A 21208-nucleotide genomic window follows, 5' to 3' on the forward strand; every position below is an offset into this window, starting at 1 on the left:
TGCTCAATATACGTTTTGAATTTGCCCCAAACGCATCCTAAGTACAACGCTTATAGTATATTTCCCCCCCTTGAAAGCTTAAGAGTGCCATGGATACGTCATCCGGACCGCAGATTGGCTAAAATGAAGATACGCTGCTTGCGTCTGAGCTCACGTTTGGATTCGTATCCTCAAACGTCTTCTTCTTCAGTTTTTTCTGACGTGGGAAAAGCTCGGAGAACAGTCGCCTCCCTCAGTCACAAGAAATGCCTGCACCCAGACTCCCTTTTACTGCACGTCAGCGCCAGTGGGTCTGTGAAGGTCGAGGCCTGGGTCACCGGAGGGGGGGGGAACGGACGTTTTTTTTAGTGACTCATAAAACGCCCCTTTGGTTGCTTTCAAAACTCTCATGCGGGCGCTATTATTAGTGTCGCAGCAGAAGGGGCGCGGCGTTCTCATTGAAACAACCTGAATCACTTCCATGAATGCGTACGTTTTTGTTTTATTCTGTGCAAATGCACCAAAAAAAACTTATTTTTCTTTGCTATGTTGCTCGTCCTGAATTTATTTAAAGTGTGATCCATGGAAAATGGTCTGTATTCATGTTTAAGTTTGCCTTAAGTACGTGTGAACTGGTGCTGTTCTTACATGTGGTCGACACATCTGGATCCGAAGCAGTCAGTTTGAGATGCTGATTTTCTCCTTTCCACAAAAAACGAAAAACAGGGAATGACTGATCACGTGACGATCTAACAAACTGAAGACTGACGTGAGATAATCTGCACCCTATTGTATTCGTACCATTTCACTCAAATAACCCCCCCCCCCCCCCCCCCAAAAGAAGTGCATTACAGCCGTACTCGAGCCACCCAATCAACCGCCGAGCAGAAATCACTGCTCAAAGTCATGGGGGACCTGGATGGACAGACTGGGTTTTATCTGCACCGTCTGAATGTACAAGGCCTTCATTAATCAAGTGTTGCCGGGCGGACTGAACGCTGGCTTTTTACGCGGACAACTGAACTCTTATTTCCTAATGTTCACGCTCGACTTTTTGTACTTCTCTGACACGTGATATTGAAATAAACACTTAACACTAAATCTGGTTGCAAAGGGTGTTACTATTTTTTTTTTTTTTTTTTATCTGAAAATCTACTCAGGTGTTTTGATATATTGCAATGTATATTTTTCTTTGTAAAAATCAAATAAATTGGTGCCAAAAAATAAAGGTTAAAAAACATTCTACATAGTAAATATTTAGTAGCACGAAATGTAAATACCCGAATAAAGGGACTGGTCAATGAGCCGAAGTGACCACGTGGAGGCGCTGTGCTTAATCTGTAATTAATTCCCACATAAGACGATTTACAGCAACGACATAAGCGACACCTAGAGGCCACGCTGAGTTACTACACCACCCCGAGCAGCCTCTCCCGGCCCCAAAGCGTCGCAAACATAGAGATATGTATATATATAAAGGCTCGATGTCTAGAACGCCCGCACATGGCGGCCATCTTGGTACAGTCAGCTCGCTCACCCATAACATTGTGTTGGTAGTGGCCCATGTTCTTTAAATAATAATAACGTTGTCAATTTTCAACCGATTATAAACGGTTTGGTTTGTCATAAACGTCAGATATGTAGTTTGAAAAAAGTACACTATAAACGCAATGTTATGGCTGAGCGAGCTGACTGAACCAAGATGGCGGCCACGTGCGGACGTTCGACTCCGTTGGCCGGCAACGCGGACGAGACATCTCGCCTTTATATATGTCTATGGTCGCAACGAAAAAGTTAAAAGTCACAAATCCTTTAATTCGCCTTCCTGCTGGGTTAAGCATTATTTGATTACGACGTGTCACGTGGTCGGAAAGCACCGTCTCACCATCGGATCTTTTCCGGGAACTGGACCCGAACACTCAACCATGGACTTCATGACGGATCGCGATGTGCAGAAGGTGAGGTTGAATTAAAAAAAACAAAGTAAAGGCTACTGTTAGCTGTATGCTTCCACTGCACTTACGTAAAATACATATGCATGCATGTAACGTATATATTTACATATCCTTAACAAGCGTGTAATGTTAGAACATAGCTGCAACACTCTGCCCTGTGCAGAGCTTTATTTGTTCAGCTCCACTGTGACGTTACTTATTTTTCACGCAGTTTAAAACAAATACTCATTACATAACCTGCAGGCACAAGTGGCTTGTTAAATGTGTGATCGTGCAGAACTTCCTCTTGAAAAGAGGTTTTGTGCCTTAAGGAGACTCTTTACCAGAACAGCAAGTTTAACAGTGGGGAGCCTTTCAGGAGCAGAGGGTGCTTCAAAGTCTACAGTCATAGAGTATTACGTAATTATGTAATCAATGTACGTGTCAATTCAACCCCAGATAGGGTTCAAAGATGCCTCCACTAAAATGTTTCTGTGAATGCTGGTGAGACATCATTTGATTAGCCAGTCAATGGCAACAATCCAATCATTTTATTAATATGACAAAAACCGTCTTATTACTGCATTGATCTGTTTTTTCAGCATACTTTGACTATTTTATGCACAAACAATGAATCAAGCAAATTATTAGGCAGATGACTTAAGTAATAAACTGTTAGTTGCTGTAGTGTCAATAGACAGCATCCGACTTTGACGTCCTCTCCTCCCTGCTTGTTAAAGTACGCGGAGGACGGCTACGTGGTTCTGGACGGGCTGCTGACGTCCCGGGAGTGCGACGAGCTGAGGCAACGCATGGCGGAGATAGTGGACGGCATGGACGTCCCGGAGCACTGCCGCACCACCTTCTCCACCCATCAAGAAGAGCAGCTCAAGGCACAGGTGAGCCCAAGCGTCACGGCGCCCGGGGGGGGGGGGGGGAGATGGGGGCGAGAGGTTCATTTGAAACCATCGTTAAGGTTTCATCCCGTCACATCTCTCTATTCACATGCTTTCCGTCCTGTTGCCCTGACAGATGCAGGTAAGCTTCCCGTTCAGGTTCAGCCTTTAAGGTGCCTTATCTCTCCCCGGCTTGGTGTCCCTTCAGGCTAATGGACCCCCCCCCCCCTCCCTCCCCTCTTTGTTTTGCAGGGAAATGCAGATTATTTCATCACCAGCGGAGACAAGATCCGCTTTTTCTTTGAGAAGGGGGTTTTTGACGACAAAGGTGGGCTCTGTTTATTTATTTTTTCTTCATATTACAAAATGCTGCCGAATGAGGTTTGAGCACTTCCTGCCTTGCAGGTGAATTCCTCATCCCGAAACAGCGGTCCCTGAATAAAGTCGGACACGGTGAGTGGTGCAGTCGTCCAACAACGTCTTTCCAAAGCTTTCCACAACATCACGACTCATCCCTCATTTTTCCTTCTTTTTTTAGCGCTGCACGCCTACGAGCCGCTGTACAAGGAAGTTACGCATTCAGCCAAAGTGCAGGTGAGTGATGTGTCGAGCTGGTTTCCGAGAAGGAGGATGCACTGACTCACAGAACCCCCCCCCCCCCCTCCCCCACCCCCCCTTCACACCTGTCTGTTTTCCCAGGGCATAGCGAAGAAGCTGGGCCTCGTGAGTCCTGTGGTCCTGCAGAGCATGTTCATTTTCAAGGTAGCGTCACATGATGTCGCACGCTATTGATGGAAGTTCAGGTCCAGATATGATACCTTTTTTTCTTTTTTTTTTTCTTCTTCTATTCTTCATCTCACTCCTCCAGCAACCGGGGTTTGGTGGAGAAGGTGAGAAAACGGGCAGATCGTTTAAAAAAAAAAAAGGCTTCTGCAGTCTGTACGCGAAACGTCTTTTCGGTGAACCGTCCTCGCCTCGTTTCAGTGGTGCCGCATCAAGACGCCACATTCCTGTACACGGAGCCTCTGGGCAAAGTCGTGGGCCTCTGGATCGCGCTGCAAGACGCCACCGTTAACAACGGCTGCCTGTGGTTCATCCCGGGCTCGCACAACAGTAACGCACAACCCAAACCCAAACCCTCACGTGCACAGCTCAGCTTCTCTTTCATAGTGTGTGTGTGTTGTTGTGTGTTGAATCGTTGCTTTGCCCCAGGTGGCGTTTCCCGCCGCATGGTGCGTACGCCAAAGGGCTCCTTCCCGCTGACGGACTTCACGGGGCGCGAGCAGGACTACGACGACGGGAAGTTCATCGCTGTACCGGTTAAAAAAGGTAATTCACCAATCTTTTGGGGGCCGAGGTTGTGTTTGGTGATAATTCCCTCAAAGCATAAAACGCACAATGTGCATTTACTAGGAAACAAATAGTGATTTAAAGGAATAGTCCAGCTAACATGAAAACATCACGTGAGAAACATTCACTCTGCTCTAATTGAAACAAATGGGATTCATGTCAATTATTGACTTTTAGAGGAGCTGTTTTTTGTTACCTGGGCCAAAACGTAAACCTATTCCTCTCAGGAATCAACCTAATCCTCAACTTAATGCGGCAAAAGATGCCAAACCATTTGTCAGCAGTCACACATTTTATAGACTGAGCAACCGATTGGATTCACGTGTCCAGGTGGTGCGGTCCTGATCCACGGGCAGGTGGTGCATCGCAGTGCTGAAAACACCTCGGAGGACTCCCGCCACGTCTACACCTTCCACCTGATGGAGGGCCAGGACGCCCGCTGGAGCCCCGACAACTGGTGAGGCTTGTAGGATGACGCTAAATCCAACTCTCCCAGTAACAAACGGTGTGTGGGAGGGAAACACGTCGCTATAAAAAAGGGACCACGAGCCGCAGGGCGGGGGTTTTACGGTGTGTGGATTCTGTCCGTTTGTAAGGCGACGATTGCGTTGCGTCTCGCGAGTTATTTTCATCTCTTTGGTCTTTTAAAAGGTTGCAACCCACCGAGGAGCTTCCTTTCCCGCCGCTCTACACAAAGTGAAGGCTGTGTGTTTTTGGGTGCTGCGGTTCACGGAGAAACACAAGATTCTTTCTCTCCTCGTGAACTCGTCTTAACCGTGGAACATGTGCTCCCATGGGTGTGTAGCTTGGTGAAATTCAAACTTTAAAAAGACTGGGTTCATGGCAACTACACAACATCTGTGATTGTTTTTAAAATGAGACGTTTTAATACATTGGAAAAACGTTTTGATTCATTTTTAATGAGACAATACAACTTTTATTAAACATTGTCATTTTTTTTAAAGTCAAAACAAGATGGCAGATTCCTTTTTACAGACAACAGTAAGCATTATTTTCAAGTATGTTCATAATCAAAATACCTTGAATAGAAATGTATCAATGATCGTCAACTACAATATCGAAACATTTTATGTTCATTTCAAAAATCAAACCAAAATAATAAAACACATGTCAATAAATACAGGTTAAACAAATTGACTCAATTTCATCTTTCTTCTCTGATGCACTCAACATGCAATATTACATTTTTTTTTAAATGTAAGAACAATAGTAAAAACGACATACTAGTAGGAACATGCTGATAAATTGATACAACATAATATAGCGAAAGAACTCTTAAAGATAAATGTAGATATTAAGGCTGTAGTTCATTCTCACCCAAGAATGACGACATGAAACCAGACAACATTTGTGGAGATTTCTGTCGAGCCAATATTCAATGATCAATTATTGCAGAAGATGCTATAAGGAAATGCTCCTCATTTTTGGCCCAAAACATATTCAGACTCAAAATATGCATTTTTGACGGCTCAGTCTCACAAGGAAATGTATATATTAATTTGACCTTTTTAAGGGGTCCTAACTAAAATACACTTTAGGACACATGTTACAGTACTGAATTCCACATTAGTGTCATGCAGAGCATAGTGAGTTTCTGCCCTAGTGAAGCATGAATCCGCCCTTCATAAAGAAGGGGCGAGTCGGGCCGCCATGCTTTCATCCACAATAGTAGGTGATGTATGATAGAAAATATACTTCTTAAGGCAAATATCTTCAGCAGTAAGTTGTTCGTATTGCCATCGGGGAGGAGGCGACATGTTCTCACAACAACAAAAAACGTTGATTGAGAAAAAGATATCAACAAGCTAACTCTAAATCATGTTCTTCAAAGGCAATACTGACACGTGTCTCCGCTGGCAAAAAAAAAAAAAAAAAGGTGGAATATTAGGAATATTAGCAGCTCTTACCCATCTTTGTCAGCAAGTTCTTCTGAAATATTCATCTCATTCCTCAAAGCAACGGATACCGAACATACGTCATCCGAGGTGCCGGAGACGCTGCGGTCATGCTAACATCATGCCTGCTGCCACAGAGTCAGGAGCCCGTTTATTGAGTGCCGCTTGGCTCGTGGGCATCGACCGGCTCGGTTAAGCTATTCTTTTACAATGAGGACCATCACATTTTTTCCCCCCACTCTTGCACTTTTTTTTTTTTTTGTCCAGTCAAAGCATCAGCAGGATGAAGAGGTAGAGCGGCAGCAGGAGGTTGTCTATCTGGGAGGTGTAGGCTTCCAGCATGGCCACCAGAGTGATGGAGCCGACGATCCACGAGTACGACGAGTTCAGGTTGACGCTCCCGTCGAAGATGAGGAACATTGCCACGGCGATGATCTGGGCGAACACGGACGTCGCCGTGCCCTCCACCGTTTTCTTGGTGCCGGGCCAACGGATCTCCCCCATGGTGCTGCCAAACACCGACGCCACAGTGTCTCCGACGCCGACGGCCAGCACGCCCGCGTAGGGCACCAGGCCGCCGGCCCCCGGCAGCGCCCCCTTCGGGGCGCAGGGCCCGGGGAACAGCCAGATGGGCAGGGACACGCCCACCAGCAGGTAAACGTGGGTCAGGATGAGAGGCCCGGAGTCCCGCTCGTCCAGGAACAAGGTGAGCAGCTGCCGCAGCAGCTGGCCCAGCGGCCGGATCCGAAAGTAGCGCACGTACTCCAGGAAGAGGAAGACCGCCAGGCAGCCCACGGAGGCCACGTGCAGCAGCTGCCGGTCGTACACCAGCCCCGGGACGTACGTGGCCACCACGATCAGGTGGAAGTACTTCCGGACCACCGTGGAGGCCTGGTGCTTCTTGGAGCCGGACTGGCGCTGGTAGTTCTGGTGCAGCACGACGCAAGTGGCCACGACGGCCAGGAGCCCCCAGTAGCCCAGCAGGCAGAGCCTCCGGTCGTTCAGCGTGACAAAGTCCAGCAGCCACATGATGGGGTGCCGGCCGATGAACAGGGAGAGCCACGGCATGAGGATCCCCAGGCCCAGGACGGCCGTCATCATGTGAAAGAAGAGGGACGACACCCAGGTCTCGGACTCCATGAAGCAGAAGAGCAGGGCGAAGAAGACGCCCAGCAGCAGCGAGCCCACCACCACCACCGGCAGGAAGTAGTTGACCGGGTCGCCTTTGACCTCGGCCAGGTTCAGGGAGCGCTTGATGAGCTGGTTGACGATGAAGCTGATCCCGCCGACGACCAGGAGCGCCTCGCCGGGCGTGAGGCAGCGCGGCAGCAGGTAGAGCACGATCAGGCTGAGGTAGACGAAGATCAGCAGCACCTCCAGGACCTCGATGACCTCGGACACCGTCAGCGTCTGTTTCGCCGTGTAGAGGATGGCGCTGCTGGCCACGCCGGCGATCACGCACGTGTTGGTGGGCACGGGTCTGGTGATGCCCAGCGCGATCAGCGACAGGAACAGGGCCAGCATCATGCCGGTGATGGTGACCACGATGGAGAAGCGCTCAAAGTAGACGTTCCCCGCGGCGGAGCACTTTTCTTTCAGCGCCAGGCCCAGCAGGGGCATCACCATGGAGGCCGGCACGATGCCGCTGTTGGCGGAGGGGCGGAACTGGAAGACGGCGCCGCCGCCCCTCAGCAGGCGGTCCCACTTGTGCTGCACGTAGAAGGCCTGGATGAAGAGGGCTATGCAGCACCAGGTGTGCTGGTTCCAGATCGCCATGTGGACGCACAGCACCGCGGCCAGGACCACGGACGACTCCGCGAGCACCGGGTTGATCAGCATGGCGGCGGGGGGCGGAGGATCACTGTTGGGGGAGGTGGGGGGGGGGGATCCGGACGCACGGTGTGCAACAACGGAGGGGCCGTTCTTTGGTCACTTTCTGTCCCTGGCGCACGCCATCGTTCAGAGGCCGTGTCTCACTTGCCAAGGATGTCTAGAAAAGAAGATGGGGGGGGGGGGGATAAAACAAAATCAGGACAAGAATAGAATGAAACGGAGTTATTGGGTTCAGTAGTGGGGAGATTTGGTGCACTGAGGCCATGATATCCTGCCTTATTCCAGCAGTGAACCTTGCTCGTCCTTTTATCTGCTTTCTGTCATGAACTCTGGCCACACTGAACATTCACCCAGTCAGCGTGAAACGCGCACACACCGAAGCACGTGAACTCAAGCCCAGCAGAAACCTTTTCTGTTGAGACACGTTGAAAGAAAAAGAAATTAAAGGATTAAAAAAATTAAAAAAAACGTATCCGGTCTTTCGATCCATCCTCGCTGATACCTCGCAGCGGGGGGGGGGGGACCGGGTAAAAATCGAACCAAAGTGGGGAGTAATGTGCGAGTCGAAAGATGCTGTAACGGCGTCAAGCTAGCGGCGGAATACAGCTGAGTTAACACAACGCCACAGAGGGCAAAGCTGCAGGCGGAGAAAGGAAACACAAAAATAAAAAATAAAAACCGGCAGAGACGAGGGAACGTACCACACGGAGGATCGTCGGCGCGAGGCTGCGGGGTTCAAACCAAATCTGCGCCGTTCTTTTTGACAGATTTCTTTCCTTTGTGAGCTGTCGTTTCTCTCACACCCAGAAGGAAGGGGGGCCATGTTTGACAGCCGGGTCACGTGGTGCGGTCGTAAAAATATCTCTTAAAGACGTGGTTTCAATTCGCAATTTATTTTTTGGAATAGTTGTGAATTGAATAAATTACTGAGACGCTTTTTCGACATGAAAGCGCATACTTTCTATGCAACTTTTTGCTTTTAGGAAGCTACATCCTTTGTTTGTGTTGTAGCTTGTTCCTCATATCATACAAATGAAACATATTAGCATGCATGCAATACAATATTGTTCTAATATATTGTGTAATAGAAAAATGGAGATTGTAGACGAATATTTAGATAAAATAAATGTTACCGGAGAATGAAGCGAAGCGTGTCGAAATCTGTGGGTATCAAGCAGTTCCAGAAGGTGGCAGTAATCATGGCACTGTAGGTAGTAATGCCACAATAAAAATACCAGCGAAGAAGAATGTCTATACGATGGTGGTGACGACAGAGCCCTTCAACCAATCAGAGAACAGAAACGAAGATGGCGGAATCAGAGATGAGCGTCAGGTAGGCAATTCGAAACACACTCCAGCTAACGACTACGTTGTTTAAATAGTTTTTAAGTATTTACCAGCGAGCAAACATGTCTACACAACGTGTCTTTTTAATGAGCCCTATTGTTGGTTACATTTATATTCGACGGGGTGTTTTGCAAGTCGTTAGCACCACGCTAACTTAGCTTAGCTAGGGCTAGCAGTTGGATATTTGAATGGCTTTTGAGCAGCGCGGTGTGTCAGCCGCATGACAACATGTCTGTGAAGTTGACTCGTAAGCTGCAACGTGTTTTTTATTGGACCAGGAGCGGGCGAGCGTGGTTCTAGTTTAGGTGCCTTTCAATAAGTTCCGATAAGCGGCGGCAGTTGGTTGTGACTAAGGATAAGTGATGCTTGGTGAGGACAATGACGAAGTACGCTAGCTTAAGTTACTGTATGGGAAATATTTCCATTCACTTTTACAAAGTTTGAAAATGACAAAGCGAGGCGCCACACACACACTTTCAGCCTTCTTCCTGTTGATAAATGAAATAAACCGGATTGTGTAGTCCGTTAATATGAATTGACATTCATACATTAAGGGTAACATGAGTTATGATACCGAAGCAACACAGAGGAGGCGTATTAAGTGCCCGGAAGCATTTATCTGTAACGCTATATTCCCATTAGGTTTATATACCTCTACATTGTTTCTCAGCAAGTAAGCGGGAAAAATAAATTATTTTAATATTCGGTCCCTTAGGCAGTGAACTGGATAAGTTTAAATATATTTATATAGATAAATATACATGAATATCTGTCAAGGCAACATATCAGAATAGTTTTGAATGCTTTGACTCACACTATTGTTTCAGTTTAAATAATCATATTACCCACTTCTAATCTTTCAACTAGATGTACTTACTTATACAAAGGAACTGTTCTCCCTTATAATACACACGGATGTACCTGCTAAAATATGACCATTATTCCTTTAGGAGCAGTCGAGAACTATGGACCATATTGATGGGAAGATCCGCATTGCGAGAGCAGGTATGTCAACACATCCTTATGTAGCATATATGCTTCAGTTAGAGTTTATGATAGATAACAAATCTATTTAGTATCGAAAAAAAAAACATTTCTTGTACAATAAATTGTAATTAAGGATTTTTTCCTTTTTGTCACATGTTTAATGTGCATAGGCTCAAATAGAGGCAGAGCTAGACAGACACTGGGACCGACTTCATCAAGGACTAAATTACTATAAGCCACCCAGGTACGTTAGTTATTTTATCCTTATATCAAATCCACTAATCATGTTAATATGAATGGTAATTGTCTGCTTTATTCGTTGTAGCTCCTCCTCTGCTGGGAAAGTGAAGGAGAACAAAGCTGTTGCACAACCATTGAAGGATTTTGGTCTACGGATCAGCAAACTATTGGTAAGACGCCTGTTTCATGTAAAAGTATCAGATTCACTTTCTTTGGGGTTGCATTTGATGATAAACCGATGATAACATATTCTTTTGATAATGTTACAGTGTCTTGATGAACAGCAGAGTGTGCAGCTGTTACAGTGTTACCTACAGGAGGACTACAGAGGAACGCGCGATTCCTTGAAGGTGTCTTATTCTTTGTTGTTTTGAAATTTGTGTCTCATCTGAAATCTTTGCACACAAACAAAAGTTAACAGGCAAAATAAAAATGTAATATCCGTTTGTCACTGATGCAATGTAGTATCGTCACCATGTTAATGAAGAACTCCAGATGGTTACAAAGTACTACATTTTACCATTATGATGCTGGCTAACAGAGTCTCCCATATAGGTTGTTCTCAAGGATGAGCGACAAAGCCAGGCACTGCTACTGAAGGTCAGTGCAGAGATCTGCGTCCATTTACAACTGATCCGAAGTTCCAAAGGATTCGACTTGATAGTTTTACTTCTTGTGTTTGTATCCACAGGTAGCTGACTATTACTACGAGGAGCGCATGTGCCTGCTCAGATGCGTCCTGCTCCTACTGACATACTTCCAGGATGAGCGACATCCCTACAGGGTGAGAGGCAGCTGGTTTTGGGTCACGTGAAAATATCTCTGTTTGTTGCATCCATAAAATAACACTGTATGTGGATGTCCAGACCGAGTACAGCAACTGTGTCAATAAACTGGAGAAGGACCTGGTGAACAAATACCAGTCGCAGTTTGAAAACCTCTTCAAAGCAGAAGCACCAACATGGGAAACTCACGGAAATCTCATGGTGAGAATTTGGTCCGTATGTCGTCAATACCATAATACTGTACGGTGCATTGTAACATATTGCTCAGAAAGGGACATTTATCCCTCCAAAGTTGCAGACTATTTTTACTTTCTTATATTTAAGACGGAGAGGCAGGTGTCACTATGGTTCCTGCAGTGTCTCAGGGAACAGTCCTTGCTGCTGGAGATCATCTTTCTGTATTACGCCTACTTTGAGATGAGTCCGTCTGACCTTCTGAGCTTCACCAAAATGTTCAAAGAAGAGGGCTTCGGGTTACGTCAGACCAACAGACACCTAGTAGATAAGAGCATGGACGTGCTGGTGGACCGCATTGGGTAGGAGTTTGTTCCTGTCATTCCATGCAATAAGCATTAATTGCCCGATTTGTCTAGCACGTGGCTTTGTATTGACTTCCGTCTGTAGCGTTTGATGTCTTGTCCGTTTTCTTGGCCTGCAGATATTTGAGCTCTCTTATCCTGGTTGAGGGAATGGACATAGACTTCCTGCACAAGTGTGCTCTGGAAGACTGTACGGAGCAGCATCAGTTCTCCAACACTCCTGACGTGGTCAAGGTTTGTCCTCATTCTCTACAGACATACAGGACGTGTTCTGAAAGGCAATCCTACTCATCCATACAGCGTTTGAACTGACTCGGGCACGTGGAATAAACCACACGGCCGTATAAACCTGCTTATTTGCTCCGTCTCTTGCAGGAGATGGATCAGCTGCTGTTGACGTTCGGCGACATCCCTCATCACGGGCCGGTGCTGCTGGCCTGGGTGCTGCTGAGACACACTCTGCGACCGGACGAGTCCAGCCCCGTGATCCGGAGGATCGGCAACACCGCCCTGCAGCTGGGGGTTTTCAAGTACATTTCAACCATGCTGAGAGGCCTCGGAGCCTCGGGGAATAATGTGAGAGAACATAAATGCACACTTGGTTAAAAATGTATCTTTAACTTCATGACAAGGAGCTTCTGGTAGTCACATGTGTCCCCAGACCTTAATCAGTCTCTAGAATGTAAATGACCTGGTAGTTGGCAAACATGCCGGTTAGTTTTTATAGTATGTCTGAGCTAAGTTGGTCTTCATGTTTTATAATTATACCCGTTATGCTGTGGCGTATATGTCTGCAGCCAGACAGTGAAGAGGAGAAAATCGACTTGTTACTCGTTGTTTGCCAACATTAACATGATACTACAGTATATTTTGTATGTAAACACTTTTTCTTTGCTCTCCAGTGCACAGCAAGCACAGCAAAGATGTGCATCTACGGTCTTCTCTCCTTTGTGATCACTTCTTTTGAAGAGGAGAGCCTGCAGGTATACGTCCAGATTTAACGGTTGCACACGTTAAAAGTTCTCGCTCACATTCTGGTTTGTAACACGTGTGATATGACGGATCTGACAGACGGATGGTGTGGCCACACAGTGCTCGCACCTCATCGACGCCGCCTGTGAGGTCCTTTCTGCTCCCAGTCTGGCTGAAGTCTTTTGGGAAATGGTGAGGGGGGAAAAAATAACAAAGGAAAAACGATTCTTTTAATCTAGGGATTAAATTATATAGAATTCAAGAAGAGATGACAATATTTTATGTTCGTCCAATTTTGAAACAAGAAACCAAACATGGGATTGGGGATGATCCTGGACAGCGCAGTCGGGATGTTCCCCCATAAGATCGGACCACTGCTGCAGCTTCTCACTGCACTCCTCTCAAACAAGTCCACTGTCACTAAGGTAGATTTCACATGTTCTACAAAGAGATTCACACACTAAATGTTTCCTCATGTAAACTGTTTTAACAATGTGTTGGTTACCTTCATGTGGCAGGTGTACAACTTTCTGGATAAGATGTCCTTCTTCACGCAAGTTTACAAGCACAAGCCCAATGATATCGTCTCCAAGGACGACGAGACGCTTTGGAGGAGACAAACTCCTAAACTCCTCTACCCGCTCGGTGCGTCGTTAGATTCAACTACACACAACACAGACCTGTGAATTCATGTTTACACAATCCCTAATTATTGAATATTTAAGATATAATGTCTGTGGCGTGACGTACCTCCACTGTGCCATCAGGCTCGGGGCAGACTAACCTGTGGATGCCACAGGGGGTGCTTGGCCAGGTGATGATCGCGGGCGACCAGGGCTACATGGTTCGCTGGGAGCACTCGTACAGCTCCTGGACCCTCTTCACCTGTGAGGTGGAGATGCTGCTCCATGTCGTATCAACTGCAGGTACACACCCGTTTGTTGTTGTTGTTACAAATAAACACACAATTTACTGGTATTTTAAAGTTAATAGAGCTTATTCAACTGTGCCAAATATTGCCTTCATTTTATAGTGAAATAAATGTGTTTTTAACTTATCTTGTCAGTTGATCACATTTGTATTCCACTCAAGTTGTGTGTGTGTTTCTCTCCCCGCCTTTTCTTGTTTCAGATGTTTTAGCGCACTGTGCACGTGTGAAGCCCATCCTGGATCTTGTCCACAAGATCATAAGCACGGACTGGACTGTGTCTGATTGTCTGCTGCCTCTCACCTCACGCATCTACATGTTGCTGCAGAGGTACAGTCACTTTCACAGCGACACAGATTGTGATTTTGTTCGTTTTCTTTGAAATCGTCTTGACCGAGACTTCATCCGGTGGGTCATTTGTGTGTTTGACGTCTATCAGGTTAACGTCAGTCATCAACCCTCCGGTGGACGTGATCGCCTCCTGTGTGAACTGCCTTTCCGTGCTGGCTGCAAGGATGCCTGGGAAGGTGGGCGTGCACTTCCATTGTGAACACGGCGTAACGTTAAGGATTCAAAGTCACTGAATCGTGTGTTTTTTGTTTTCTCTCCAGGTGTGGTCCAGCCTGCACCACACAGGTTTCCTCCCTTTTGCCTCCACCCCATTGACCAGCATGCCTCAGTGTGTAAGGTACTGTGTGCTTCTTAGTTTGCCTGGCATATTTAAATTTGACTTTATTTTATTTTACTTGTTGGGATGAGTGAAAAATATTGAACGAGACTGTTTTGTTTTGTAGCGCTGAAGGGATGAAGGCTGGAAACTATGGCACCCTGCTGGTCCAGATTGAGCAGCCCAGGGGGGAGTATGCTGTGACCATCGCCTTCCTTCGCCTCCTTACAACACTGGTCAAGGTAACAATTACATTGTCAACTGATATGTGGCCCTTGAGCAGCTGAACAATGCAAATTTAAGGTAAAAAATCAAGGCGACGATGATGTTCTTCTAATCTATAAACATCATTTAACCACATCGTCCTGCCACGATCCTGGACACCACATCTCGCTCCTCTCAGGGTCAACTTGGCAGCACTCAGAACAAAGGCCTGATCCCCTGTGTGCTGCTGGTGTTGAAGGAAATGCTGCCCACTTATCATAAGTGGCGTTACAACGCCTACGGAGTCAGAGAGAGGATTGGTAAGTGCACACGGACACAGTTGAGGCAGTTTTTTTTCCTCCAGGCTGTAAAATAAAACACCCTCTGCTCCATGGTGCTGCAGGTTGTCTTATTTTGGAGCTGATCCATGCTATTCTCAACCTGAGTCCAGAGGGAGAGGACCAGGGCAGGTAAGGAGAAGTCTGTTTGGGATTAAATAGTCTTTTTTTCACTATAATTTAGTTTTTGATCAACCCCTTCTTCTCCACCCCCCTCCCCCCCCTCCTCCTTTGCTGCAGCACTCCCACCCTGCAGTCTCTGTGCATCTACAGCCTGGCAAACACGGAGGCTGGACAGGCAGTGGTGAACATCATGGGAGTTGGAGTGGACACCATAGACGTGGTCCTGGCTGTGCAGCCCAGCAGGTGAAAAGACAAAACCGTCGCTACGACGACAGACTCATTTAGCTGTCACCTCTGGAACTTCAGTTGTCATTTTTTGTCTTTTGCTTCTCTCGTGTCGCGGGTTCCAGCTGCGGCTCCGAGGGTCCCGGTCAGATCCTGATCCAGACCGTCAAACTGGCTTTCTCCGTCACCAACAACGTCATCCGCCTGAAGCCGCCCTCCGACGTGGTGTCCCCCCTGGAGCAGGCCCTGACGCAACACGGGGGCCACGGCAACAATCTCATCGTGGTCCTGGCCAAGTATATTTACCACAAACACGACCCGGCGCTGCCTCGCTTGGCAATCCAGCTGCTCAAAAGACTCGCCACAGTAAGGGGCCGCCGATGGACGTTTGCGGCTTGCTTGTTAAGCGACAGCGAGGGTTCACGAGGCGGGTTTTTTCGCGTTCTGTCCGCAGGTGGCTCCCATGTCGGTCTACGCTTGCCTCGGCAGCGACGCGGCGCCCATCAGGGATGCGTTTCTCACTCGGCTGCAGAGCAAGACCGAAGACATGAGGATCAAGGTCATGATCCTGGAGTTCCTCACCGTTGCCGTGGAGACCCAGCCCGGCCTCATCGAGCTTTTTCTCAACCTGGAGGTCAAAGATGGAAAAGAGGGGTCGAAGGTGAGAACTGCAAGGAAACGATGTTGGTTCGTTTGTACTTTTTTGTTGTAGCGCTGCGTGTGGAATGGAGAAAAATGTCTTTTTGTCTGTGTAGGAGTTTCTGCCGGGCGAGTGGAGCTGCCTCCACGTGGTGTTGGAGCTGATAGACTCCAAACAGCAGGGGAAATATTGGTGCCCCCCGCTGCTGCACCGGGCGGCCCTGGCCTTCCTTCTGGCCCTCTGGCAGGACCGCAGAGATAGCGCCATCTCTGTCTTACGTACCAAGTAAGCACAAAACCGCTCGCTGTGCAGAATTCGCGTGAAACGCCGAGTTAAGGGAGTCTGATGAAAATATCGTTGCTTTTCACGCAGAGAACGGTTTTGGGAGAATTTGACCACGCCTCTCTTTGGAACCCTCGCTCCGCCCTCAGACACCAACGAGGTGCTTTGCTCTTTTCTCCACTGCTATAATCACCATGCCCGCTTACTAGGTGGCTTAAATAGTTGTATTTCACTTTCAGCCTTGTGTTCTGGAGACGTGCGCTTTTGTCATGAAAATCATTGGCCTTGAGATCTACTATGTCGTCAGGTAAATTCTGCAGTCCCCTATTTATCACTTCATGAAGCTCTTTTCTCCAATAACTGATGCTAATTCTTATTTTTAAACAGTGGTTCTTTGGGGCAGTCTCTGAAGGATGGGCTTCAGAAGTTTTCCAATGCACGGCGATACGAGTACTGGTCCCAATATGTCAAGTCTTTGGTGTGCCACGTGGCCGAGATGGAGGAGGAAGGCATCTCTTCCTTCCCTGAGACCCAGATGTTAATCTCTGCCTGGCGGATGCTGCTGATTCTTTCCACAACTCACGTATGTCGCAGCAAACAGCAAAGACGCATGCTAAAAAAAGAGCTGGAGTCAAGTTCAAACCATTGCTGCTTAAAGAAAATGTATTTAATGTCATTAAATCATTAACACTTGAAACACACAAATTCTTTTAAAGCCCATAAAACAATAATACGTTAAATAGCAGTGAGTTTTTGTCTGAATTAAATCTCATCTTTGAGATGTGAGGATGGTTTTTGTCTCATTTAATTCTTCGGGCATTTCAAGCTAATGCTTTATTTATGTTTTTTTTGAAAGATTTGTTTAATGTTCTTCATCTTTTCAGTGGCCAGTCTTTTTGCTCTGCTCTAAACTGCATCTTTAAATGGGCCACATGAAAATGTGATGGTATGTTTCATGTTTCCAGTCCGATGTGATGCAGCTAACGGACGACTCGACCAAACTGAAGCTTTTCATGGACGTCCTGGATGGGGCCAAAGCCGCTGTAAGTCGTCATTCCGTTTCATATTTCATTTGACCACTTTTCCCTTCTTTACTCGCTTACTCTTTGCGTCTCTCTCAGCTGACCACACCCACGTCCGTGTCTTGTCTCCGTCTTGGATCCATGATGGCCACTCTACTCCTCATCCTCCTCAAGCAGTGGAGAAGGTGGGTACTCATGCAATTGACAAAGACATTTTTTTTTTCTTCCATTTCCTATAACCAGTCCATCTCTGATGAACTTTTTTGCTTGCTTGGTGGGTGCAGTGTGGTGGCGACCGCTCCCGACATCCTGTCTCCTCTCTCCCTGATCCTGGAGAGCGTCCTGCAGGCCGACCAGCAGATGATGGAGAGAACCAAAGCCAAAATCTTCTCTGCGCTCATTTCTGTGCTGCAGATTCAGGGACTCAACGGTAAGAGTGTGTCCTCCTTTTGTTCTGGGATCACATTCTGAGTGTTGTGCGGGCCCAATATTTGTTATTTGTCGCCCAGGCGGAGATATTTCCCAGCTGCCCCAGCTGCTGCTGTCTGTGTGTGAGACGGTGAAAGACGAGGCCCTGGCGCTCATCGACAACACTCGTCACATGAGCCAGACGGGGGACCAAGTGGAGGACGAGGACAGCATGGAGACGGACTCTTTCCGCGGCCCACAGAAGGACCAGAGAGACGGGGTAAGATTAGGCGTCAGTCTTTGACTCGGTGAGGCATGATTCCCCGTCAGGAGAAGAGTCTTTGCCTCCTTATTAAGGACATTCATGCTGCTCGATGAGGTGGGTAACAGGTTTTTTTTCTCCATACATTTGAATCAGGTGTGTGTGCTGGCGCTGCACCTGGCGAAGGAGCTGTGTCGCACCGATGAGGACGGTGAGCATTGGGTCTCGGTGATGAGGAAGGTTCCGGTCCTGCCCTCGGTGCTCAGCGCGGTGGAGCTCAGCCTGCGATCCAAACACAACCTCTACTTCACCGAGGCCGCTCTTCACCTGCTGCTCACGCTGGCCCGCACTCCTCAGGTAAACACACACATGACGTGTCCTATCATTTTCTTCTAGCCAATAAATGCTGTGAAAAGACCAAAAACATAAATGGTCTTGTCTGGGTCTCAGTCCCGATCCTGTTTGCCTAATCTGAAGAAACAATTGTGGGCCTCAAGTAGATCAGTACCTGGTTCATCCTTTGATGTTTTTTTTAAACAATCAGTTTAAAATTCAAACGTTGAGGGTGTCTGCTTTTGTCCACCAGGGGGCGGCTGCTGTTGCCGGAGCTGGAGTCATCCAGACCATCTGCCTCCCTCTGCTCAGCGTCTACGAGGTGACTTCAAACGGAGCATCGCAGGTGATGTGACCGTAGCATAGAAACACTTTTTTTCTGCCTTTTATTATCACACAGCATTGCCTACATCACACGTACACAGCACTGCATTGACGTCATACAATATGTCCACGTCGCCGAGCAGAGTTTCTCCCGGAAGTCCCAGGACTCCGCCTGCTGGCCGGGGGTGTACCGCCTCTGTATGTCTTTGATGGAGAGTTTGCTCAAGACGCTGCGCTACAACTTCATCAATGACGCCCTGGACTTTGTCGGAGTCCACCAAGAACGCATACTACAGGTATGCAGTGGTCTAACCCACCTCAACGAATAGTCACTTCATTATAAATGATTTCATCGTCACTTCGTCTTTCTCAGTGTCTGAATGCGGTGCGCACAGTGCAGAGCCTCGCCTGTTTGGACGAGGCCGATCACACCGTCGGTTTCCTGCTGCAGCTCTCCAGCTTCTGTAAGGAGTGGCAGTTCCACCTGCCCGAGCTGCTCAGAGATGTCCAGGTGAGTCCAGAGGAAAGCTCCTCATCAGCCGTGCCGGTGCCGCCGCCCCAGTGAGACTTCAGGATGCATCTTCCTGTCTCCTCCCTGCAGGTCAACCTGTGTTATCTGTGTCAGACCTGCACGTATCTGCTCCATAGCAAGAAGATGCTGCATCACTACCTCCAGGTCCGAAACCAGCAATTCATTCTTATTTTGTTTTCTAACCAACAACGAGTGGCCAGGAAAAAAACGACAGTGTTTATTTATTCAGGCTTTGTTTGCTTTTGGATCTTTTTAGGCTAAAAACGGGGAAGCGCTGCCTCCCGTTCCGCTCCCCAGGACGCAGCGAGCCCCCCAAACCCCGTCCAAAGAAGCAGCGGGTGGAGGCGAGCGGGAGGAGGCCGAGCAGAAGGCCTTGTTGGCTGTGCAGTGCAGTCTGGTGAAGATTCTCAGCAAAACCCTGGCGACTCTGCAGCACTTCACTCCGGACTGCTGCCAGATACTGCTGGACCAGGTGGGCAAAGTGGGGCCTCGTGGGTTCATACGTGTGCACGAGACGCAACGAGGGGCTGATTTTGTGTCCCCCCCCCGCGTCACAGAGCATGGACTTGGCAGAGTACCGGAACTTGTTCGTGCTCAGCTTCACGACTCCGGCGTTCGACCCCGACGTGGCGCCTTCGTTCGGGACCCTGCTGGCCACCATCAACGTGGCGCTGAGCATGCTGAGCGAGGTACGCGTTCAATGACCACGCAGCAGCCTGCGGTCACTCTACAGCAGATCCCTCATTGGGGTTTTTCTTTCCTCTTTTTTTCATAGATGGAGAAGAAGAAAGAGCCGGTTTCCATGAGCATAGCTTCACTGGCCTCTTCAGAGGAGATCCAAGCTCTGAAGTGAGTCCACTTTCCAACCTCTTTTTATTGCATTGTCTTTGATCTCCTTCCAGGGGTATGTTAGCTTTGCAGAGCGTTGAGACTGTAAGCAGGGGAACAATCATCCCGGCTCAGTCTAAATGTAACAGAATCATGTGTTTGGCTGAGCCAGAGCTTCCTTATTTTGCTTTGGAATGTTTTGTTTACATTTTTCTTCTGTTCTCCCTTCAGGTCCTTGCTGATGTTCACCATGGAAAACTGTTTCTACGTGCTGATCTCTCAGGCTGTCCGATGTCTCAAAGACCCCTCCATCCTCCCCCGGGACCAACAGAGACTCAAACAGGAGCTCAGCTCGGAACTGGTGAGATAACAGATTTGTTGACAATAGAGCCCTCGACGTATCGTTTTTATAAAGATCTGTTGAACGTGATGCCATTTCGTCATTCTTTTTTTTTTCCCACCACCAGAGCACTTTACTTTCGAGCCTTTCCCGCCACTTCCGCCGGGGCTCTCCGTCGTCTCCTGCCAGCGGCATCCTCCCTTCCTCCTCCTCCCAATCCAAGCCCCCCACACCGGGCTCCAAGGGCAGTCAGGAAGGCCAGGAGCCGTTGATCCAGCTGGTTCAGGCCTTCGTGAGACTCGTGCAGAGATGAACGTAGACCTGCGTTACACGACGCAGATCCGCCGACACCAGGTTTCCCCCCCACAACTCAGTCGGTGCACCAAAGAGGATTAATATGAACAGTCTCTGCAGTAGTTAAAGTGTGACGTGATCACAACAAGTGTTTACTTTAAGAGGCCAATGAGGAGACCGTGGTGCTACTAGAACATCAGTCACTGACTGGTTTTATCTTTACGAGGCCTAGTTTTATAGGTCACTTTGAGACATAACAACCAGACATGTTTCAAGTGCTACTTAAAAAAAGATTAGACCTTCAAATATTATTTTCTCATTGTTCTGTGCAGCTCCATTGTACTTTTTCTAATCCTCTTAATTTTCCCTAAATCTTGTTCTGAACTTTATCTGTGGTTATCCACGTACATTTTGAAGCAGCAACCAAGATTTGTACTTAAAAACAAATGTATATGCTAATAAAAGGGACTTTTGTACCACAATTAGGTTTCAACCTTTTTCTGCAACATTTAAAAATAGTCCCAATCCCTCAATACATCCTGAAGGGCAAAGTTAGTGTCCGTTTTAATATCAAGGCAGAGCCGACAAAAGGGTGTCTTTTGACTCATTTTTCCCTGCTCCAAAGGACTGCGAGGGGCTTCCCAATAGTACACCATGGAATTGGTTTGATTCAAAGGCCT

General features: G+C 47.6%; 3 protein-coding genes across 4 annotated transcripts; 2 read left to right on the forward strand and 1 right to left on the reverse strand.

The window, feature by feature from the left end:
- Positions 1-1711: 1711 nt before the first annotated feature.
- On the forward strand, positions 1712-5367 carry phyhd1 (phytanoyl-CoA dioxygenase domain containing 1). Its single transcript, XM_037484972.2, has 11 exons — positions 1712-1937; positions 2654-2812; positions 3062-3137; positions 3215-3262; positions 3348-3403; positions 3509-3571; positions 3678-3699; positions 3794-3922; positions 4022-4138; positions 4490-4616; positions 4811-5367. The coding sequence occupies exons 1-11, from the start codon at positions 1905-1907 to the stop codon at positions 4857-4859; spliced, it is 879 nt and encodes a 292-aa protein (XP_037340869.2). The 5' UTR covers positions 1712-1904; the 3' UTR covers positions 4860-5367.
- A 671-nt stretch (positions 5368-6038) lies between these two features.
- On the reverse strand, positions 6039-9106 carry dolk (dolichol kinase). Of its 2 annotated transcripts, none has more exons than XM_037484970.2 (2): positions 9042-9106; positions 6039-8065 (listed from the first exon to the last, which is right to left on the reverse strand). In XM_037484970.2, exon 2 carries the CDS (start codon positions 7912-7914, stop codon positions 6343-6345), a length of 1572 nt encoding a protein of 523 aa, XP_037340867.2. In that variant the 5' UTR covers positions 7915-8065; positions 9042-9106; the 3' UTR covers positions 6039-6342. The 2 variants fall into 2 exon arrangements, with proteins under 2 accessions (XP_037340867.2, XP_037340866.2); XM_037484969.2 differs by lacking the exon at positions 9042-9106 and adding an exon at positions 8610-8738.
- Positions 9107-9126: 20 nt separating this feature from the next.
- nup188 (nucleoporin 188) lies at positions 9127-21010 on the forward strand. The gene is made up of 43 exons (XM_037484967.2): positions 9127-9241; positions 10206-10260; positions 10413-10486; positions 10568-10652; positions 10752-10832; positions 11038-11082; positions 11174-11266; positions 11349-11468; positions 11592-11803; positions 11926-12040; positions 12182-12382; positions 12709-12789; positions 12878-12970; positions 13084-13203; positions 13297-13423; positions 13546-13704; positions 13910-14036; positions 14146-14233; positions 14318-14394; positions 14501-14615; positions 14777-14897; positions 14981-15047; positions 15156-15281; positions 15389-15629; positions 15718-15924; positions 16019-16188; positions 16276-16345; positions 16425-16492; positions 16573-16768; positions 17151-17228; positions 17307-17392; positions 17492-17637; positions 17717-17895; positions 18034-18234; positions 18464-18556; positions 18678-18830; positions 18908-19045; positions 19136-19210; positions 19323-19538; positions 19624-19755; positions 19842-19915; positions 20126-20255; positions 20362-21010. Exons 1-43 carry the CDS (start codon positions 9216-9218, stop codon positions 20545-20547), a joined length of 5247 nt encoding a protein of 1748 aa, XP_037340864.2. The 5' UTR covers positions 9127-9215; the 3' UTR covers positions 20548-21010.
- The last annotated feature ends 198 nt before the right edge of the window (positions 21011-21208 follow it).

The sequence above is a fragment of the Pungitius pungitius genome, chromosome 18, assembly GCF_949316345.1.
Source record: "Pungitius pungitius chromosome 18, fPunPun2.1, whole genome shotgun sequence".
NCBI classification, from domain to species: Eukaryota; Metazoa; Chordata; class Actinopteri; order Perciformes; family Gasterosteidae; genus Pungitius; species Pungitius pungitius.